Source organism: Lepidochelys kempii, chromosome 17 (genome assembly GCF_965140285.1).
Source record: "Lepidochelys kempii isolate rLepKem1 chromosome 17, rLepKem1.hap1, whole genome shotgun sequence".
Lineage (NCBI taxonomy): Eukaryota > Metazoa > Chordata > Testudines > Cheloniidae > Lepidochelys > Lepidochelys kempii.
In genome coordinates, this window is record NC_136396.1 from 19,286,486 (window position 1) to 19,306,682 (window position 20,197).

Genomic DNA, 20,197 nt, shown 5'->3' on the forward strand with positions numbered 1-20,197 from the left:
AGTAATCCCCACTAGGCACCTCCACTTCCCTTCTTTTGATCACTGTTGAGTGATTCACCTAGTGTGATGGGCCAAGTCACTTCAAGCTAGCGTTCAGGGCACTGCATCACTCCCCAAAGGCTCCAGCTGCGTTTAGCCTCATACCTCCCTTCCTACCCCATTTTAGAGCCTGCTATGTTCTTCGTGCAGGGTGGGGGGGACGACGGCCTCTGGCTTTGTTCAGCCAGAAGCTGCAGTTGGGGAGAGGTTTTCTGGCGGTCACGTGCTACCTTGTCTCACCTGGGGACTGCTGCTGCTGGTTCTCCGCTCCCGTTGGACAGCTCTGTAATGCTGTGGGGCAGCACAGATCTGTACACAGAGCCGAGGAGGGGGGGGAATTGACCTCTGCTCCTAGACTCTGCTGCCGGGGAACGACAGGCCCCTCTCCTTCCTCGAGGCCTGGGGCACTATTTGCAAAGCCTCGACCAGGAAAGGGACAGCCTGCATCATGCAGCAGACAACCTCGCTGCTCCTCATTAGGCAACAGCACCATGAAAGGGAAGTTCCATTGATTAGGAGGGACCCTTGAGCCCATCCACGGACTCCAGGACCTGTCCCTCCCCCTTGCAGGGATTGCTTCTGCCGTATCCATAGCACACTGGCTCGCAGCTGATGGGAAAAGCCCTGTTGCGGCAGGACAGGCAGCCACCACCATCTTTAGCAGAAGAACACGAGGCCTGGCTCTCTACAGCATTAGCCAAACTCCAGCGAAGGACCAGGTATCAGACCAAAAAACGAAAGCATCAGACACAAGAGATTCCCTTCAAGGCGAATGACAACTCTCCAGAGCAACACAGCGTTTATTAGGAGCACAGCACAAAGGCATATGTATTAAATCAGCTACCCGGGGATGGGGGTGAGGGGGAGGATGCACTCAGCTGAGCAGAGCTTCGGGGTGTTAGCCAGAGGAGTACGGACATTTCTGGCCATTCCTTGCTGATCCAGAGCCAGCAAGACGTCCCTTTATGCAGCACGGGAGCAGGGCTGGGACCGCCCGAGTGCTGCAAAAGTACACAGAGAAGCGAGTTGATCAGCCACCTTGGGAGCACATTCCAAGCATGCCCTGGCTGCAGGAGTGCTCCGGTGTCATGCCTGAGACACCAAGATCAGGACCCTTGGCTTATACAAAAATAACCTGCTCTCCAGAAACCAGACTGTACAGACCACGTGACTCGCAAATACAGTGTTATTGCTCAGAACATGACAAGTGATTAGAGACAGGACCTTAAGGCAACAGGAATAAGTGCACTAGCCGCCCTCCAGAGGCTTGAGTAGGCATTCGCCGTGCGTTGCACAGACGTGACGCGAGTCACTGTCTCAAGCAGGCCTCGGTGACACCCTGAGCTGCCAGCTCTGCCAGCACATTGTCCAGGTAGTTGGGGTCGGGGTAGCCGTGGCCGCTGAGATTGGTGTCCATCTCCGTCTTGTGGTGAATCTCGTTCCACACCACTGTGTTGCTCTCACCGGTTGTGCTGGAAGTGCCCACGGTGAAGATTAGGCGTCTCTTCCAGGCTACCCTCAATAGATCCAGGACCTAGAGATGGCAAAGGGGACAGCTCCATTAGAGAGCAAAGCATCTTGGGCAGCTTGGGGCTCTGTGCGACCCGTCCAGCTGGGAGTGGGTTGAGCGAGCTCTGTTCCAGGCTGGTTCACTCTGCCCTCCCGCTCCATCGCCATTCCTGGTTGGACTTAAGTCCAGGGCCGGCTCCCCCTCCCCGCAGTTCCCTCCTTTCCCATGTTCTATGGCCACATGGTGAGAGCGCTGCCCAAGGAGTGAAGGCAGCATGGCCTAGTGGTCAGGGCACCAGGCTGAGAGTCAGGAGCCCTGGGCTCTATTCCTGACCTAGCTGGCGCAGATCACTTCCCCTCTCTGGTCCAGAGTTTCCTGGCTGTACAATGCGGGGGGAGGGATGGGGGGGGGAATAGATGACACTTAATCCCTTTCGTCTGAGGATCTCAAAGCACTCTGCAAGGTGGGTAAGTCTCACTATGAATGACCTGCAGCACCAGCAGGCCAACTTCCTTCCCTCCCAGAGAGGCAGAAGATGCAAGCCCTGCTCCCTCTGGATCTATGCAATACCCATCCATTTCTAGACACATGTCAATCCTTAATGGTTACCCGCAGAGGAGACAGTGTCTGGATGAACTCCATGGGGCAGATTTCTCCAGGGAAATAGCCGGTTAAAATCTAACTCACTGGAGCCCTGCAGTCCCAGCAGGGAACCCTGGCCATTTGGGTTGGAAGGGATGCTCCTAGTCCATCTCCGGTATGGGTACAAGCTAGCACTGATGGCTTCCCGTGCATTTCCCTTCCTCCAAAAACAGGGTATTAATCAAGGAGACGTGGAGATTCCACAGCCTCCCTTATCAAACTGCTCCCTTTACCCAACTGTCCTTGCAGTTACCAAAGGGACCCACCCTGCCAGGTACTGAGTGCCAGCACCCGCTTAACTCAGTGGAAGTCCAAGCACTCAGCTCCTTGCAGAAAACACTTCACGCCTCCTACAATCAGGCAGGAGGTGCACGTGCTCCAGGCACAGGATGCACCAGCCACGGACCAAGATCGCAAGTCACTTGTGGTTTGCGAACCTAAGAACCACCGCATTAATTCAGTTACTGCCCAGACTGGGAGTGAGTGCGGGGCTCTTGTAAGACTTGAAGTAAGTCCATTCAGCCCCACTGGAAAAAGGCCAGACTCAGGCCAAGTGCCGGTTACTGGTGAAGTCACCACTTGGATCAGGACTTTCATTACCTTTCTGCCCTTCTCGTTATCGGGAAGGTAACAGTACCGGGGAAAGCCTCTGGCTGTGTATGGCATCCCTGGATTGGGGTGCTCCGGCCCCTGCAACAGATAAAGGCAATCCATCAACTCTGTACCGACGACGGCTCCTTTCACAGGCTGACGGCACTGATTGATTCTTCCAACAGCAGGAGAACAGAACTGTGTAGACCAGCCCTCTCCCGGCTGCCCCAAGTCCAGGGGGGGAAGACACACAACATTACTCCCTCCTCGATCCCCCTCCTGTTGCACCCCCCCAGACTTGGGGAAAATGGGGTATAACCCCCTCCCCATCCCCCAAATCCTGGGATGAATGGGGCTGTTCCCCCACATCCACCCTCTTCCTAGGCTTGTAGAATGGGGCAGGAACCCCTCCTTGACATACTGACTAGTGCCTGTCCCCCATCTCCACCTGCCTCTGCCTTATGCTACCCTGCCATCTTGGCCCTGCACTTCAAATCTACCCTATCCCCCCGCCCACCCTGCCCTTGGCTGCAGACTGGCCAGCCACACCGCTCCAGCACTCCCGCTGGCAGAGCCGAGGCCAACTACATTCCCCAGAATCTGGGCACCAGCCACACATTGGGCTCACAGCGAGAGAGGGGTGGACTCTGGGGACGGCAGTTTCCATGCAGGAGATAGCATTATGAAATCAGGGCTGGAGTTATTTGGGTTGGAAACGGGAGTCTCCCTGACAGACCAGGATACTTGGGCCAATTTGATCTCAACACACCGCTGCTTTGGGAGAAATAGGGGCTTGGCTACATGCTGTAGGATCCCGGGAGTGTGATTTCTAATGCATGCTAATATGTTGGCATTAGTCCATGCAGACCCCGCTGACGTGCGCCAAAAAGTTCCCGAATGTGATCTAACATAGCTTTTAGTGCACACCAGCAGCATCTACAAGGACCAGCTAACGTGCTCTAGAGATCACGCCCCTGTAGTCTGCATTAGGGACCTCTGTAGACGAGCCCTAAGGATCTGCATCCAAGCATTGCAGCTCGGCCAGGTCTGGTTTACAAACTGAGCCACTTGAAGTCTGTGCAGAACACAGAGGGATCAATTCTCCCCAGCATGACCCTTGGCAGAGCAGTCACCCCAGTGCAAGGTGGCCAGAAAGGCTATTTTGCACAGACGTTAATGGCTAAATAAGGTGAAAGGCAGCTGGGGGAGGAAAAGGCCTTGCCTGGAAATCCATTGGGGGGGGGGAATTAAGTCCAAAATAGAGAGGCAGCCTGGGGCCTGCTACGACTGTAAGCAGGGCTGACCACCTGGGAGACCTGGGTCCAGCCCAAGCTTCGTTAATTGCTCAGTTATGTGACCTTGGGCAAGCCATGCCTCAGTTTCCCCATCTGTGAGAGAAGGGTTAATCTCTTCTCAACATCCTTCCATTGAGAGTTTTTCCTATTGTCACCGTAGCATCTGGGCACCTTCCATGTTACATTAGCAGCAATGGGGAAGTCTGCGGTGGACTTCAGGGAATCCCTGGTGCGTCTCCCTTTTCAAGGTAAAAAAGCCCAACACTGCTGCTTCGGGCAGGACACAAGACAGGGAAAAATGGTTCATGGCTACACAAGTGCCACATGTCACCCAGGCTCAGCAGCCACCACAAGGCATAGTCTCTCAACAGACCATTATGGAGTCCGAGTGATGAAATCAGCCTCGGAGGCCATTTTGTCAGTGCATTCTTAACTGCAGGGCTATGACTCGAATGCTCACACAGCAGAGAGCACAGAGGTCGTTCGTAGATAGATGATGGATTTACAAGTGTGTTAACAAGCTCTTTGGGAAAAAAAAAAAAACACAAAAACGTAGGGCACCCAGATCCCATGGGATCTTCCATTAGATAAACCCAAAGAATTGGGTCAGCGTAAGAGGAATTAAGGACATAGGAGTAGAAGGGACCTCCTGGGTCAGAGGCTAGTTCCCTGCCATCACAGGCAACCCCATCACATAATCCCAGGCAGAAACTTATCAAGATCCAGCTTAATTAGTTCCGTTTCTTGCCTCCACTAATCCTACGGGGAGGCGGTTCCAGAACCTCACTCCTCCAATGGTTCGAAACCTCCCAATTTCCACCCTAAGCTTACTCATGTCCAGTCTATCCCCATTTGCTCCTCTAGCTTCAATCTCTCTCCTCCTCCCTCCTTGGGGTCCGTAAGGCTCTGAAGCCGCCTAATCCTTTGGTGCCCAGTCCGATCCCTTTGGCCATCACCAACTGCATGAGGGAAGAGGGACACACCGGTGCGTTACCATGGCTGGTGCTTACAAGAATTGTGACGCGGGTTCCACACGTCTCATAGATTCAATACTCCACCACGGCAGAGACGAGCTTTAGTTCATTGTATTTATTAGGCGCACGACGACAGAACCTAGGTATCTCAGCCATGGAGCAGGGCCTCCTTGGGCTGGGTGCTGTACAGACAGAACCTGAGACAGTCGCTGCCCCAAGGGGCTTACAGCTGCCTACGTACCTGAATCCCCCTGCTAATGGAGTACACGATCTGTATTGTCCCACAGTCCTGGTGGCCGGGAAGGGATTGAGTGAAAGTCGAAACCTCCATCTTCCCTTTTGGCTGAGTGCCAGTCTTTTCACCATAGATGGTTTTACAGGAGGGGCACTGCAGGCTGCCATCCTGTGGGTGAGAAGGGTCACCATCAGAGGGATTTCACAACAGTAGTGAGGACACTACCACTAGTATCCGTACTGCCATCCTGGGCCCTACTCATGGATCGGGACCCCACTGTGCTAGGTCTTGTAGGTAACTGGCCCGGGGTGGTGCAGTACCTGGTTTCCATTGGCGTACATGGCCAGCACACAGAGCAGGTGGAAAGCGTGCTGGCATTTGGTCAGTTGCCCCACCGCTTCCGGCTTGATTGTCTTGCCCTCACAGGCATCGCTGTAGCCAGAAGGCGATGCCAGCTTTTCCATACAGATCATACAGTCCTTGAAACAGAGCAAGAAGAGACACCATTTACCGCCAGCATCGGGCTGCAGCGAACATTAGCCTTGTTGATGATGCATGAGCTTGCCAGAGAGACTATTTAGAAATTAGTCTACAGTGGCATTAAAAAACCCCTTTGAAGTCTGAGGAAGTTTCTGCCTCCCTCCCTCCCGCAGCTTTTACCTATTGGGAAAACACTGATTCTTCTACTTTATTTGACTTGTCTATCAGTGTGATCTCTAGAGGCCTGTCCCTATAATCAAATTTTTTTAAAAAAAGTATTTTTACAACACCTCCCATCCTGAAGGATCCCAAAGTCCTACACATACATCCTGAAATCCTAACCTTTGGGATAGAGGCCAGCAACTAATGAGTGCGCAGCCCAAGAGGGGCTTGCACAGGAAGTTTATACCCTGGAGTTTTTGGTGAAAGGTGGAGGTGGTGGGACGAGAAGGTTTTCGTAGCTACGGGATGAGAGAGACCTGGGAAGCTGAGCCAGCCCATTCTGGGAGCGGGGTTTGCTAGTCTGGTCTCTGTCCATGAGCAGCCCACTCTTTTATAGATTAAAAGAAGCCAAACCTCTTTGCACTTGAGTATTAGGCTAAATAAGGCGGCAGCTTTGTATAACTTCCTATCTCAAGTAGCAGTGTGTATCCCTCCTCAGAGCTCCTGGAGCCAAAGAGGACTCAGGGGCACTGCAGTTCATTTTGTTAGCTGCTGAGCAAGGCAGTTTTCCCCGTGAGATCTCTGCGGGCAACGTGCATTTGAGATGCAAATATTCTGCTGAGAGGTCACATTGCAGCTGTCTCCTCCAAGCATTCGAGTCTGCACACGGGACCCTCTAAATAAAGGTCCCAGCCTTTTGGGGGCACTTCTACCACTCTTAGATCCCAAGTCAGCATCCACCACTGCCTCCCATTCGTTTGGGTGCTTCCTAACATACAGGGAAGTTAGGGCTGCTTCAAACTCTGGCTGCGTTGGAGTCTGGAGACATTTCAGTTGACACACACAACAGAAAGGTAGAGAGCAGTGGTGTCCCAGGGTAGCTATCTTGGTAGGAACAGGGACCCTGGAGCTCTCACACTGTACCTAACAATGCATGAGAGGCCTTGCAGAAACAAGGTCTTTTCACCTAGTGTTGACAAGACCATTAACGGGGTCCACTGGGAAGTCATCTGTGTAGGGCCAGCTGATGAGCATTGTGTCAGTGAAGAGACCCGTGGAGGATCTGGCTAACAGTCTAAAGAGCTGCATAGGTTTCACATGAGCCTTGCCTAGTATGAAGTAAGGTAGGCCTCTTATCCAGCCCACAACTGCTTTTGTTCCTTCCATTCTTCCCCTCTTTGGGGGAAAACGCTGTTGTCAGAGACTCCTTTGATTCCTCACACTCACCTCGTCAGCAGGGGCTCCTCTTAGCTCTTCCAAGTATTTCCTCACCACCTGCTCGGGCTCGCTTGGGGTCACTGAAGAAAGGGAGGGAAGAAAAAAAAAAAGCCCATAGGGAAATAAAGATTCCAGGAGGTACAACGTGAGCGAGAGGAGGCAAAGGAGGGAGGAAAGCAAAGCAGTGGCAGGCCAGCCTGCCGAGGAAAAAGGTTACGGGTTAGAGTTGGAGCAAGTTAGTCCAGCAGGGGCCATTCTGAATGGTTAACACTACTCTGGTGCTCAGATGCTACGGGGTGCAGGAAATGGGTCGATTTTAAGGCCCCCAAAAAGGGACCAGTGCTCACAGAGTCAGATTTCCTGCAAAGCACAGGCCAGAAATCGTCACCCAGTAAAAGCCAAGTAAATAAAGAGTCGGGTTGTAAAAGCTCCCACTGCACGGGGCGAACAGCCACCGCTCCATCGGACGTCAGCGGGAGCTGCAAATGCTCAGTCAATCTGAAGCAGACCTCAGGATCCTCTCTAGTCTTCTGATACTTTGCTGGGCTATGCCCTCCCCTCACATACTGCAGGTGACCACTGGCTCCTTTCAAATACCAGTATTTTGCTGCACTGGGTCTCAGAACCAGGCTCAAGGACCATACACACCGCAATGGTGGAAGAGGGTCATGTAGCCTACATCATTAAAAAAAAAAGCAGCACATGGATACATACTATATAGATAGGACGTAATTAGTCTGAAAACCGTTATCTATACGCACTAGTGCTCTCACATCAGAGAGCCAGGGAAAAATCTTAAGTGAAGACACAACTATGGTCAGATCCAGCAGTCGTCAGGGTGTTCTCCTTATGCCACGAAGGAGCACAAGAGTGCAATAAGCTTCATTACTGGATATTGCATTCCTAGCAGGAAAGCAAACCCTTCCTCGGAAAGGGCCTTTCTTGGGAACGTCTCACGGCTGATCCTGGCTGGCACCTTCCATAGAATGCAAGTCACTGGGGTTTCTAAAAATAAGCTGGTTTCTTAATAAAATGAATGTAAGTCTCCAGAATTATTAACTGGGCAGAGGCCCAGGTCCACAAAGGTATTGAGGCATCCCACTGATTCCATGCAAGTTGTGCCTAGGTACCTTTGAGGATCAGGGCCTGAAATCCTTATATTCATCCGAGTTCTCCCCAAGCACGTATGCCCCACTGCAGTCCCAGGGCTCGCCCTTCAGCACAGGAATGGATTTCCTCCCTGCTGGTACCCCAGGGTATCCCTCCCTTCCCACCCACCAACATACCCGGACTCTGGTCTAGGACCACCCCTGGGGTTGGGAAGGTACAGCACTCTCCACTGAGCTCACCTACACGGCAGAGAACATGTACCACAATGGTGGGCACTGGTCCACGAGGCTCTGAATGGAGACTTCTAGCCCGTATCAGGTAGGGCATCAAACAGCAATCAAAGACCAGCTACTTGCCATCCCCAGCATGGGCTGTGGGGCCAGGCGCTCCCGACCAGCATTTCACCACAGTCTTTCCCACAGGTGAAAAGCCCCCTGGAGGCTCCCCCACCCCTGCCCTGAAACATGGGGAGAAGGAGGAAGAATCCCAAGTCAGATGGGGAGGGGTCCCTGACCCAGCCCATGTGTAGGAAGAGAATGAACTCCTCCCTTTGACCCCAGGAGATGGGATGAACTTCCCCCTCCGCCCCAAAGCTCAGGGGGCATTTTGCAGACCACCCCGTGAGCTGCCTGCTGAATGGCAGCAGAATGCTGGGGCTGGGTTTGGCAGAGGGGCCTCGGGGCATCCATGCCCAGTCCCCACTGAAATGCAATGAGAGTGGGCAGCTCAGGGGTTCAACTGCTCTAGAAGACCATTTGACCCTGCGATGCATCACTCAGGGGGTCATAAAGGACAAGGGGGCTCCATTAAGCAGCTCACTTGCCTCCTCAATGGGTTAGGCTGGAATTGGCTCCTTGTGGGACGGAGGTGCTCAGGAAGCCCCCCGCCACACAGCTGGGAGCCAAGAACCTGTGACGGGTCACACAAGCCAGGGGAAATGGGCCGGTGCCTCTCGCGCTGTCACCAGGTGCCATGCAACCCGACGGCAGGGCGCCAAAGCTCCTTACCAGTAACTGTGTCCATCATAGATGCGATCAGGCTCTTCCACCAGCCTGCAAAGGGAAACATTTGCACAATCGATGTTATGACTCCACCTAGCAGAGGGCAAAAGAGAGGACTAATCACTCGGCTGGTCTAGAGCCCTCGACCACTCCCTCCCCACTCAGCCCCAGTGTAAAGCCCAACAGACCTACGGACGAGAGAGGGGCCGGGTGGGGGCGGCGTAGGGTGGGGGAAGAGGAGTGCCATGACAAATGCTATTACCAGTAAGTAATTCTTCCTTGCCCCTTCTCCTCTTCCTCCATCCCGGCCAACAAAGCTAGCGGGGCCCACAGGCTGGGGCAAAGGCAGCTTGCAGTGAGGAACTCAGGCCTACCACAAGGAGGAGTTTCAGTGGCTGACGCTCCAGGCTTCTCCACCCAGGAGGACACCCTGCTCTCAGTGTCCCTGGAAGGGCAAAACTGCTCTGGAAGAGGACTCTGGGAGGGAAATCTACATTCGCTGGCTCTCAGGTCAGGTTTCCTCAGTTTACCACTCCAAAAGGCATTTCCCTAAGCACCGCAAACACGCCCTGTGCGCCTCCTGCAGGGCCCCCAAGAGTGAAAGCTCATTTAGGCTGTTCCACCTGGGTGACCCTGTCTTCTTCCAATTCCACCCCCTGTTAACCCCACCGCTATGGAGCGGGATGCAGGCTCTTAGGCTAAGGTGTGGCCAAGAGCAGTATCTCTAAAGGCAGCTCAATAAACAACTCTACCACCGATGAACAGGCCAGACTAGGTTCCAGCACTCTCTCCGACAGCCCAAAAATGCTAACAGGAAAACATAGGAGTTACAACTTATTTTGGTCACTGAAGAGAGCAGTTGTGATTACACAGGGATTGGGTCGGATGGGTACCATTCATGCAGTCACTTTTCAGAGTAGAAAGCAGTTTTAGGAAGCAGATAGAAAGGACCATCCACTTTTATGCGAAGTATTCCTTGATCAAGTGGGCAAGAGTTCTGCTGCCTCAGGTTTGTCAGTTGGGACCTCTGCTGCCCTTCGCTCCGGATATCAAACGAATTGGTCTTTTCAGTTCTTGAAGAACTGGTTTTGGGTCACACAGAATTCCAGGGGCACTCAACAGCCAGCTTTTGCCCAGAAGACATGGCCAGATTCAAGGCTACATACTGCTTAATAAGAAAGCGTGAATGAATAACCCTGCTGGACAGTCAGAGGGGAGATGAAAAGCTACCTTGTCTGGTAAGAAAGATCACCGGGTAACGATTCCATTGCACCTGCCTTCCTGGATTAAGAAAAAACTATTGAAAGGCTACTTTCTGAGGGCTAATTCTGAGTTGCATTGTAGTCAATGGCTAAACTCCCACGAATATCAAAGGGACAAAGATACAGCCCAAGGCCTGTAGCTGCAGGAAAACCAGCCAAATCAAGACAAGTGACCCCCCCACACCTCAACTGCAGCAGAGTTATGTTAGCAACAAAGAGTTTCTAGCGAATAGTCTGGAAGAGAGATTCCTAGATTTTAAAGGCCAGAAGGGGCCATGATGACCCTCTAGTCTGACCTCCTGAAGAGCACAGAATGGAGAACCTCGCCCAGTGATAACTGCAGCAAGCCCATAACTTTGGACATCAAGGAATAAGCTCTTAAGGAAACCCTACTGCACACTGTGAGACACAAGAAGGGATTGGGGACCAGGACTCGGGCCTGTGCCAAGAAATCCCATCCTCACGCTCCTAGTCATCAGATTCCCTGAAGTGGAATGCTCAGGGGGACGGTTGAGGTTCCTGACTGACCTGACAGGTAGGCTCGGGCCCAGAAAACCATGATGGCCAGGGCCAGCCTGGGACTGAGCAGATGGCAGGGGCCCTGCCTTAGTTTGCCATTACTTTCTGAACAGTAGGAGGTGGCAGGATGCTGTTCCCAAGGGCTGCACTCAGATAACGGCTTAAAGGGTCTGGCGAAGATGCTTAGCGTCTCTGCTCGGCCAGGACAGATGCAATCTAGCTAGGCAGTTTCTGGGCTCATCCCCATATTAGACCTTGACAAACTTTGCTTCCCTCTCCAGGGGAACACAGACAGTCCCAGGACAGGAAGTAGGGGTTTTGCACAGCCACAAGAACTGGGGAACCCCAGGAATCCCCCCTCCAGCTGTGGGTATAACAGTCTGTCTCCACAAGCCAAGACACAATGACCAGATAGGGAAGCTAAGGTGGCCGGGCTAAAGCTCACACTCCTCGAAGGCTGAGACACCCCACAGAACCCTCAAAGGTCCCAACTGACAAAAGCAGCTCCAGGGACTAACACCTATCAGCTGGGCCCAGAGGAACCAGAAACACACAGCAGCACATGCTGATACCAAGATCCCCCCTGTAGGCAGGTCCATACCTGAGACTGCATCAGGAGCCTGTAAAACAGACACTACAAATAGCTCAGAGGCTCCTCACCAGAAGCCTGCCTGTGGTAAGGAGCCCTTTTGAAAGAAGGCTCTGCCCCCGATAGAGCAAAGCTAGACCCAATTTCAGAAAGGAAGCTGTTTGCACCACCCTTTGAGGGAGCTATTAAGAGGAAGAAGATTCACCTGTGGGAGAGGCCATCCCTGATTGGGGAGGAGCCATGGGAGATTATAGGGAGGAGTGTGTCCTAGGGAGCAGACCAGGGCTACTCTGAGAGGGGAAAGGAGTGTGTGAGAGAATTGAAACACTGTCCTTGTCTTAATGGATAATGCCACTCTTGTATTCAGCCTTGCTGAGGGGAGCCAGGGGCTGGACTGGCTCAGGGAGGGTTGGGTGGGTGGAGGAAAGATGTGTTCCTTCCTCATTTAGTTGGGCAATCAGGATCTTCATGAAGCTCCTAAAGACACCAACCCAAAGGTGGGGGATACAAGTGACCAGCTGCCAAAAACTTGGCTAGGTGGAGAGGGGCGAATACACATCCTTCAAATGAAGCCAACAAAAGTTATCCTTAGGGTACAGACCTGGGCTCTGGAGACCTGGAGCCTATTCCCAGCTCCAACACAGCCTCATCGGTGGGACTCTGGGCAAGTTCCTAGCTCATTCTCTACGAGTCCCTAACTCTTCCCCCTTCCCGCGGACCTTTGGGCTCTCCGGGCTGAAAGGCTCTCTCAGTATGAAGGATTACTGTTCTGAACCCCAGGGTCTGGATATTCTTGTGCAGGACGGTCCTGACCCCAAGTGTTGGTGGACTGTGAGGTTTATCCTTCTGGCCGTTTCCTGGGACAGAGCATGGAAAGAGAGATGAGACAGAGGGGAAGAGATGTAGGCAAGGATGAGGCCCTGATGTTTCTCAGTCTTCTCCACTATAGCTCAGTTCTTTAGGGAAGGGCTATGCCTTTGCTTGGCTCTTCCAGTGGGCCTGAGCTCCAGCCCTTTAACCATAGGTGGGGTGGCATGCACAGCAAGTGTGAGCCCTGAGCATTCGGAAGGGGTCCGAGAGAGGATCTACCGCACACCCAACGGACTGGTAAAGCAGAGTGTGCATCTTCAGGTCTCTCTTTCCAACCGGCTGAGATTAGATCCAGCGGCTTGTGTTCCTTCTGTCCTAGAGAGGGCATAGTCTCCTCTATGGAAGCTGAGACTCCCCTTTACTTTCTAGTTCCCATCAAATGTGAGAGCGAGACTGCAGCCTTGCCTGTGATCCTGCTGCCCTCTGAACCTTCGTAGCCGTGCGCTCGTCCAGTGCAGCCAGAGGCGATAGCGGTCGGGGGTCCAGGCACCAGGAGCGCTGTGAAAATCTTACCCAGCAGCTTATTTGATGGCTGTAGACTTGGGTTCCTCCCCCAGCCAATCGATGCCTCACCAGGGCTAAGGCAGGATTTATGGGAAGGGGAAAGCACTCTGCCCAGCCAGGCTGTCAAAAACATCCCCCTGCACATCTGGACGGGTCTAACCCCAGGGACATGATGGAGTCTAGACTCTCGGCGCCAAAGGGAGGCCTGTGGGCCCTCAAGCAGCTGGAAAATCTCAGCTTCTGCCCCGGGGAGATGCTGGGGGTGTTCCAGCTGCTTGGTACCAGGCGGCGGGAGTGGGAAGGTTGAGTGACCCTGCGTGGGTCGAGGCGTGTTTCCAAGCAATCCCCCACTCCTCCATCCTGCATCCGGAACAGGCCGACTCCCTCTGGCGCCAGAAGGGGGAGACCCGGAGCAGAGGCAGCGCTCGCGAGGGCGTGTGCAGTCAGTCCCCTCTGCCAGTCCCAGCTCCCCCTGCCCAGCACTTACCCTGCCAGGAGATCCCCAGGGGGTAGGGGGTGGTGGGTGGGAGGATGTTCCTAGAAGGCAACTGCCACTTTAGCCTAACAGCTGTGGAATGCAGAGGGCTGGCGTTGGTGGGGAGGGGACTTGGTTTCATGCATGGCTACCAGCCGCGCAAGCCACGCAGGGCTGTCCATCTCTCCGGCGGCTGCGGTTGCTGCAAAGACAGAGGCTCCAGTTTTCCTTGCAGGGAAATAAGCCTGCTCTGCAGGGTCCGGACCAGCCTGGAGGCAGACAACCGGCCCGCAGGCTTGTGAAGCGCTTTGAGATCTATGGCCGGAGAGCACGGTCTGAGCCCTGAGCAGCAGATTAGCTACATGCATGGCTGCAGGCGATGCTCAACACCACCCACTTCTTCCAAGATGGCCCAGGCTGATAGCACGTCAACCCCAGCCTCAGGCCCGCGGCTGGGAGCTTGAGCTCTGACTGGGGGATCAGGCACCAGATACCTCACCCTGGAGTGGTTCCTTCTGGGCTGTTCCTTTTTAAGATTCTTCTTGTCCTCTGGGCTGGGAGCTGGAGAGGGAAAGGAGGCCGACAGGGAGGAGGCGGCAAAAGGGCAGAAGGAAACAGACGGCTGGAGTCACGCCAGCAGCGAGTTCTGCTTAGGAGCCACCATAACACCATTTCTACAGCACAAAACGAACGAAAGCTGTTTGAGAGATTCACCCATGTGCAGAAATACTGAGGACGCTCCTTGCTCAAACCTTCCGCTGCCCAGGTGCATAAACCCTGGGTTCTCCCGAAGGATTTATGGAGCACCACACAGGAGCGTGGGGTTTTACAGAGCAAATAAGGAGAGATTCTCTGCCCAGAAGAATCCAAGCTCTCTGTTAAAATGAAGACAGGAATGCCACAGAGCGGGGCTAGGACAATGGGGTCATGCAGAGACTTCGAAAGCTAGGATGTGTCTTGCTGGTTACAGCGGCTGGGACACCCGCCTCAGAATACTGATGGTTCTGCCATCTCACAAGCTAGAGGCTAGTTCCTACGGTGACTCCTCTGAACCTGGGGTATAAAATGATCACACACTCCCATGCTGCTGACCCTCTGACACCTGTTGCTACAAATGACACCAGCTGAATTCGTAGCCTCCCGCTGGCTTTTTGCTTTGCATCTCTGCTAAGCACTACGCTGATGGAGGAAAGCAAGGTTTTTGCTGGCCTCAACGCTGCACAGACCTGTATCCACAGCAGAGGGCCCCGCAGGAATTGGTAGGTAAAAAGGCATCATAATTTGACAGGCTGTAACCTAGTGTCCATGGGGTGGAGCGGCTTGGGTCACCCTATGCAATCCCCTCTGGCACTGACATACCGTGCCAAGCCACAGCACCAAAGGGCAGGTGCTAACAGAGGAGCGTTTGAGAGTAAGGGGCCCCCCATAGGTTCGGTCTCCTGCTTTGAGCAGGATGGATTCATTCACTAGACGACTGGCTATTTTTCTACCAAAGAGGCACCAGATTTTGGCCCAATATCCTCACCCATTAGTATTATGCCAGTAATTCCCACGAGAAGCTACAAGAACCCTGTCAAGCCCTAAGAAGCTGCCTGCAAAGCTAGAGCAATGGTTTCAGGGCAGTTGGAGACCGTTTTTCAAAGATCTCTGGACCCATATAGGCACCACTGTAGGTGACCAGATTCTCCAAGAGATAGTAGCGTGCCTCATGCATGCCAGCTGCTCAGCTCTTTTGAAAATTTGGCCCCAACGGTGGGTGCTGAGCATTTGGGAATTTGGAAAGAGAGCTAAAAGCAGAGACCTAAGTAGTTATGATACCTACCAAGAGGTCAAGACACAAGCTGAGAACAACCACATCTGATTCAAGAGATGCACCACTTTGTACTACCCCGATCTGGACCTTAAGGATATTTGCTTCGGGGGCCTTTGTCCAAATCTTCTTGAAATCTACCCCCGCCCTGGTTCATCTAACACTAAACACTCTTCCATAGCTCTTTGGAGTCAACACTGGGTTGAAAAATATTACAGCATACTCGAATAACGTTGTCTGTCACCCCCCGGTCATTGTTGCTTTATTGATCATTTGGGAAGGGAAGAAAGGTTCACTGCCCCTTCCTTTACAGGCGTGAGGATATGTTATTTTCCTAGCACTGCCCATTTTCTGGAGATAGCAGGAGGTTTATTAAGAGGAGGGCTTTCCACAGATAACATTGAGCAGCTGTGTTTTGGAGGCTTACAGCAAGAACACACCTCCTTCTGGCGATTAAAAGGAGCCATATGGTTTGCAGCAGCTATTGTTTCACACACAACACATGCCAAACACGGAGACGTTCTTTCTAATTAAAGTTAGGGAAAGCGATTCCCCCCCCGCCCCCAAATATTTTGCACAGCTTTCTCCTGTTTTTGAAGCCAGAGATCAAAGCTTTACACTAAGGGCTTGCCCACACTCATGGCGGCATAACTGGCATCACTCGGGTGTGAATAAGCCACCTCCCTGCATGATGTCACTTACACCGACCTAAGTACAGGTGTGGACAGTGCTATAGGGGCAGAAGAGCTTCTCCTGCCGACACCCACCCCATGGATTTATTATACTGAGCAGCACTACGGCTGTGCCGATGTTGTGTTTCTAGTGTAGACTCGCCCTCCTCCGAATAACCCAGCTGTGCCTAGGGGGATCCTGAAGTTTCTTGAAGTGTTGCCCAGGCTTTCAGGCAGTCGGCATGGATGATTCCTTGAGTGGAGTTTTTATTTTATTTTCCTCTTGCTAATCCTGTGTCTCTAGTGACCTCAGAGGAAGGACCTCCCTTGAGGCAATCGGGAGAGGCTCTCAGACAGTTCTCAGACTTTTGTACTGGTGACCCCTTTCACATAGCAAGCCTCTGAGTGCAACCCCCCTTATATATTAAAACACTTTTAAATATATTTAATACCATCATAAATGCTGGAGGCAAAGCGGGGTTTGGGGTGGAGGCTGACAGCTCACGACCCCCCATGTAATAACCTTGCGACCCCCTGAGGGGTCCCAAGCCCCAGTTTGAGAACCCCCAGTCTACAAGACCCATGAGGCATTGGACTGTTGGGGAACAGCACCTGATGGAGCAACCCACCCCACTGTAACAGGGTGGTCTGTCTCTTTAAGGAGGAGTTTTGACCCCCCCGTCCCACCCCCATTCAGCTCTTTCCTGTGGCGTGAGTGTGAAATGCATCAAGTTCAGACAGAGGTACGCTTTCCTTTAGTTCATCACTGCCACGTTCTGCAGCTTTCTGCCCTCCACAGAACAACAGGAAGGACAACATGCAAACGCTTACGTCCGCCTGAGGGCTAGCGTGGGTGAGTTGCTGGACTACGACGATGGCGTCAGATTAGCCAAGCCCCCATGGAAACAAGGCTAGCAACTGGGAACACGAGGCACAGAAATAGTGCAACCCCACCCTGCTCCTGCCCCCCCCCCCAAAAAAACCACCTCAGCGGAAGGGGGACAAGCAGGGAAGCTATGGCTGAGGACTAGCTAGAGAGCCTGGTGATACGAGACGTTTTGGTCGTGCTGTACTTGACCGTCACCTTGGCTGCATCCTCTGGTCTCTCCCCCCAGGGAAGGACGAGCATTCCCTTTCATTTACCCTAGTTGGGCTACTGCTCCGGTTTTCTCCATTGAGCCAACCGAGCTGGTTGGTTCCAAGACAGCCGGGAACAAGAAGGGTTGGGGTGGATCTAACCTAGAGGTACGCGCTGTATTACTTTCCCCCTTGCGTTGTTGGATTCTAATTCTCTTGCAGAATTAGTGCAGTAGCTTTATGCCAAGGTGAAAATGGTGTGTTACCTATTTTATGTAAGGTAGAAACGCGGAGGCAACTTGAAATGCACTAGCTGTATGATTCATCGATACCAGAAAATCACCGACAGAACTGAGAGAACAACAGGGCATCTATTAATTATCTTCCTCAGTCAATACAGGCCAGGCATTTGCAGAAGAGCAGCATAATCCGGTTTGGGTTTCTTTAGCTCTTTCTTTTAAGCAGCAGGTAGCTTGGAACAGACAGGCTCTCTTCATTAAAACGCTCCATGCAATCAGCTGTGAAATCCTGTCGTGCTGCTATGGGAACAAACTGCAACACCCCAGGCATTTGGGGTGGCTGACGTGGGACTTAAAACCGGCCATCGGAGAAACTGACACCGTTCAGCCTCCCGGGTTCGAGGACGCTAGACGGGACTGCCGGTTAGGTGCAGGAAGCATCCCCCTGCCACGCCTCTAGGGGCCTGAACAGCGAGAGCAGAAATATTTACACCGTTCAGTGATGCTTTCAAGCAAGGATGCATCGGTTTACAAATCTCGCTGGGACATAAGAATGTGGGTGTTTGCGATACAACAACTTATGGAGCACAACAGGACCAAAGGGATAAAACTGCCATGTCTGATCTTTACAGCTACCAGGTCTACAAAGAACGACTGGACAAAAGAATAATTAAAATGAAAAACACCCTTCAGGTAGCCCTTGTTTATTTCCCTGGCAGTAATGGCTAAGGATCTCCAGCAGGGACAGACACCTTTAATACTAGCAGGGACATAAGACTTTAGAGAGCCTGATCCTTGGAGGTGCTGAGCACCCTTTACTCCCAGGGAGCTGAATGCTCAGAACCTCGCAGGGTTGGGCCTACAACACATAAAGCAAACGAACCTCAATGAGCAGACAAAACGGTTGATGGAATAAGTCATTCTCCTCTTCTAGGGGGGAGACACCCAACCATTGTGTATTAATATGGGACATCTGTGCTGGAGAAGGCCTGGCTAGGGAAGTATGTCCATGCACGAGCTGCTCAAATAACAATGAAAAAAAATAATGGGCTGGATCCTTTCGGTGCCAGCTGCTCAGCTCCCCTCAGGCCATGCCCAATTGTCAGAAGGGATGTGGTACCACCCCTCACTCTCTTTGCTTCAACAAGAGGCTGGAAGAAAAGCGTGCATTTCCTCCAGCAGATAGATGGTGCTGGTACCCTGAGGAGGGTCGGTCCACGTGAGTTACCCGGCGGGCAGTGACGTGAGTTCCCACAGCCCGGCTGGCAGGCAATTGGCAAGTCCCAGCAGGCAGACTGGGGCAGGAGGATTCAGCTGAGCGTGTGTAGTCTAGGGCCAGCTCCATGCAATGTCAGAAAGCCCCCAGCTATTCCCCTGCCGGCTGGAAATGCTAAACTCATTCAGTGACTCTCACATTTGGGCCCAAGGCAGGGCTGCGGGAAGCACTGCTCCATATTGGGCTCAGGGAAGCTAACAGCTCTAGGCTGCACGTGAGGCTGGCAGCTTGGGAAACATCAGTACAAAAGAGATCTCAGCCAGGGGAGAGCTAAACGCCCTATCAAAGGTGGCTTCTGGGGCGTTACAGGGCAACACACACAATGCTCCAGCTGGATCAGACTGAAGGAGAAGGGCTAATGGATTAGGCAGGAGGGTGACATGAGACCCATCATGGACACTGACCCCTCCATTCTCCCGGGGACTGACACCCTCTTCCCCCTTCCTCGGTTGGCTTCCTGGCTCATTCCCCATCACCTTGAAACTCCTGGGCCCTTTCCGAGTCCAGCACAGTGCTGGCTCCAGCCCACTGTCCTGGCCCCATTACCAACCCTCCTGTCGTGCAGCGCGACGTCCATCGAGTTCCTGCTTCACAATAGTGCGATGGTGCTTAGAGGCTCCCGTTGTGCTAAGCGCTGTACAAACCTACAGTCGCTGCCCCACAGAACTTACACTTGGGCAGATCCTCAGTTAGGGTAAAAGGAGAACAGCTCCATTGAAGTCAGTGGGGCTATGACCATTTACACCCATTGGGAGTCTAGACCTAGTCTCCCATTACACCCGCCACACCCGTCCATTGTGCTCGGCCTGTTCCAGCCCTGCCCGGTGCTCTACCCTGGTCCTTCGCGCTGCTCCCTGGCTCCCAGCAGGCCAAACACCCTCACTCCCCATTCAATTCCTCTGGCTGCATTCTGTTGGGAAGTGCCCATCCACCCCCGCTGTGACTTGCCCCTCCTGGGCCTTTAATGCAGCTCGAACTGCAGCAGAATAATTCAGAGTAAACCTGGGAGCCAGGGAGCCCAATATAAGCTTGTGGGCCCAGATCCACACAGGAACTTCGCCCCCCACCTCTCACTGAAATCAATTCGGTGCCTAAATACCTGTGAGGATCTGGTTCTCAGTCACTTTGAGGGCATCTTCCCGCCCGCCCCCATTAGATCACATTGGTACAGGCACCCCTTTCTCTACGTGGGTGAGAAGTGCCAGGCACCCGTTTCAATCTCACACGTTCTGTAATAATTAATGCCAGGAGCTCAATACCCGTACCGCCAGGTCAGCTGGTGCCGCTTAGCGAGCTCTTCACCCAGCTCGGCCCTTTGGCACTGCTTTCCATTTCCACACACAGTCTCTTCTCCACCTCACCTTCTCTCTTGTTCCTCCTGCCCTTGCCGAAGTCTGGTGTCCCCAACTTCTTGCTCACCATCCTTTCCTTCCTCGCCTCTTCTGCTTCGCAGCCTGGTCTCTCTCCCCGTTTTCCCTTCTCTTCTGTTCCCCTCCTTTTATTACTCCCCCAGAACCGCTCTCCTCCTATGGTGGTGTATGCTCATTCCATCTGCCTCTCTAGTCCTCCCTCTAGGGTCCCCTGATCTTCACCTTTCTCTCCCCACCCCCTGCAACCCACTTCCTCCTTCCCTCCATTGCCTGCCAAG

General features: G+C 53.0%; 1 protein-coding gene across 4 annotated transcripts in view; it reads right to left on the bottom strand.

The window, feature by feature from the left end:
• Positions 1-821: 821 nt before the first annotated feature.
• The window catches only part of DTX2 (deltex E3 ubiquitin ligase 2), a 62,265-nt gene continuing 42,889 nt past the window's right edge, over positions 822-20,197 (bottom strand). For 2 of the 4 annotated variants that reach the window (XM_073316066.2, XM_073316064.2), the window contains 6 exons: positions 9,264-9,350; positions 7,156-7,226; positions 5,607-5,765; positions 5,293-5,454; positions 2,792-2,881; positions 822-1,573 (listed from right to left, as the gene is read on the bottom strand). In XM_073316066.2, coding sequence (XP_073172167.1) covers positions 1,349-1,573; positions 2,792-2,881; positions 5,293-5,454; positions 5,607-5,765; positions 7,156-7,226; positions 9,264-9,350 — 794 coding nt within the window. In that variant the 3' untranslated portion in view covers positions 822-1,348. The remainder of the gene's footprint in view (positions 1,574-2,791; positions 2,882-5,292; positions 5,455-5,606; positions 5,766-7,155; positions 7,227-9,263; positions 9,351-20,197) is intronic. The other 2 variants (XM_073316067.2, XM_073316065.2) reach the window with 1 other exon arrangement.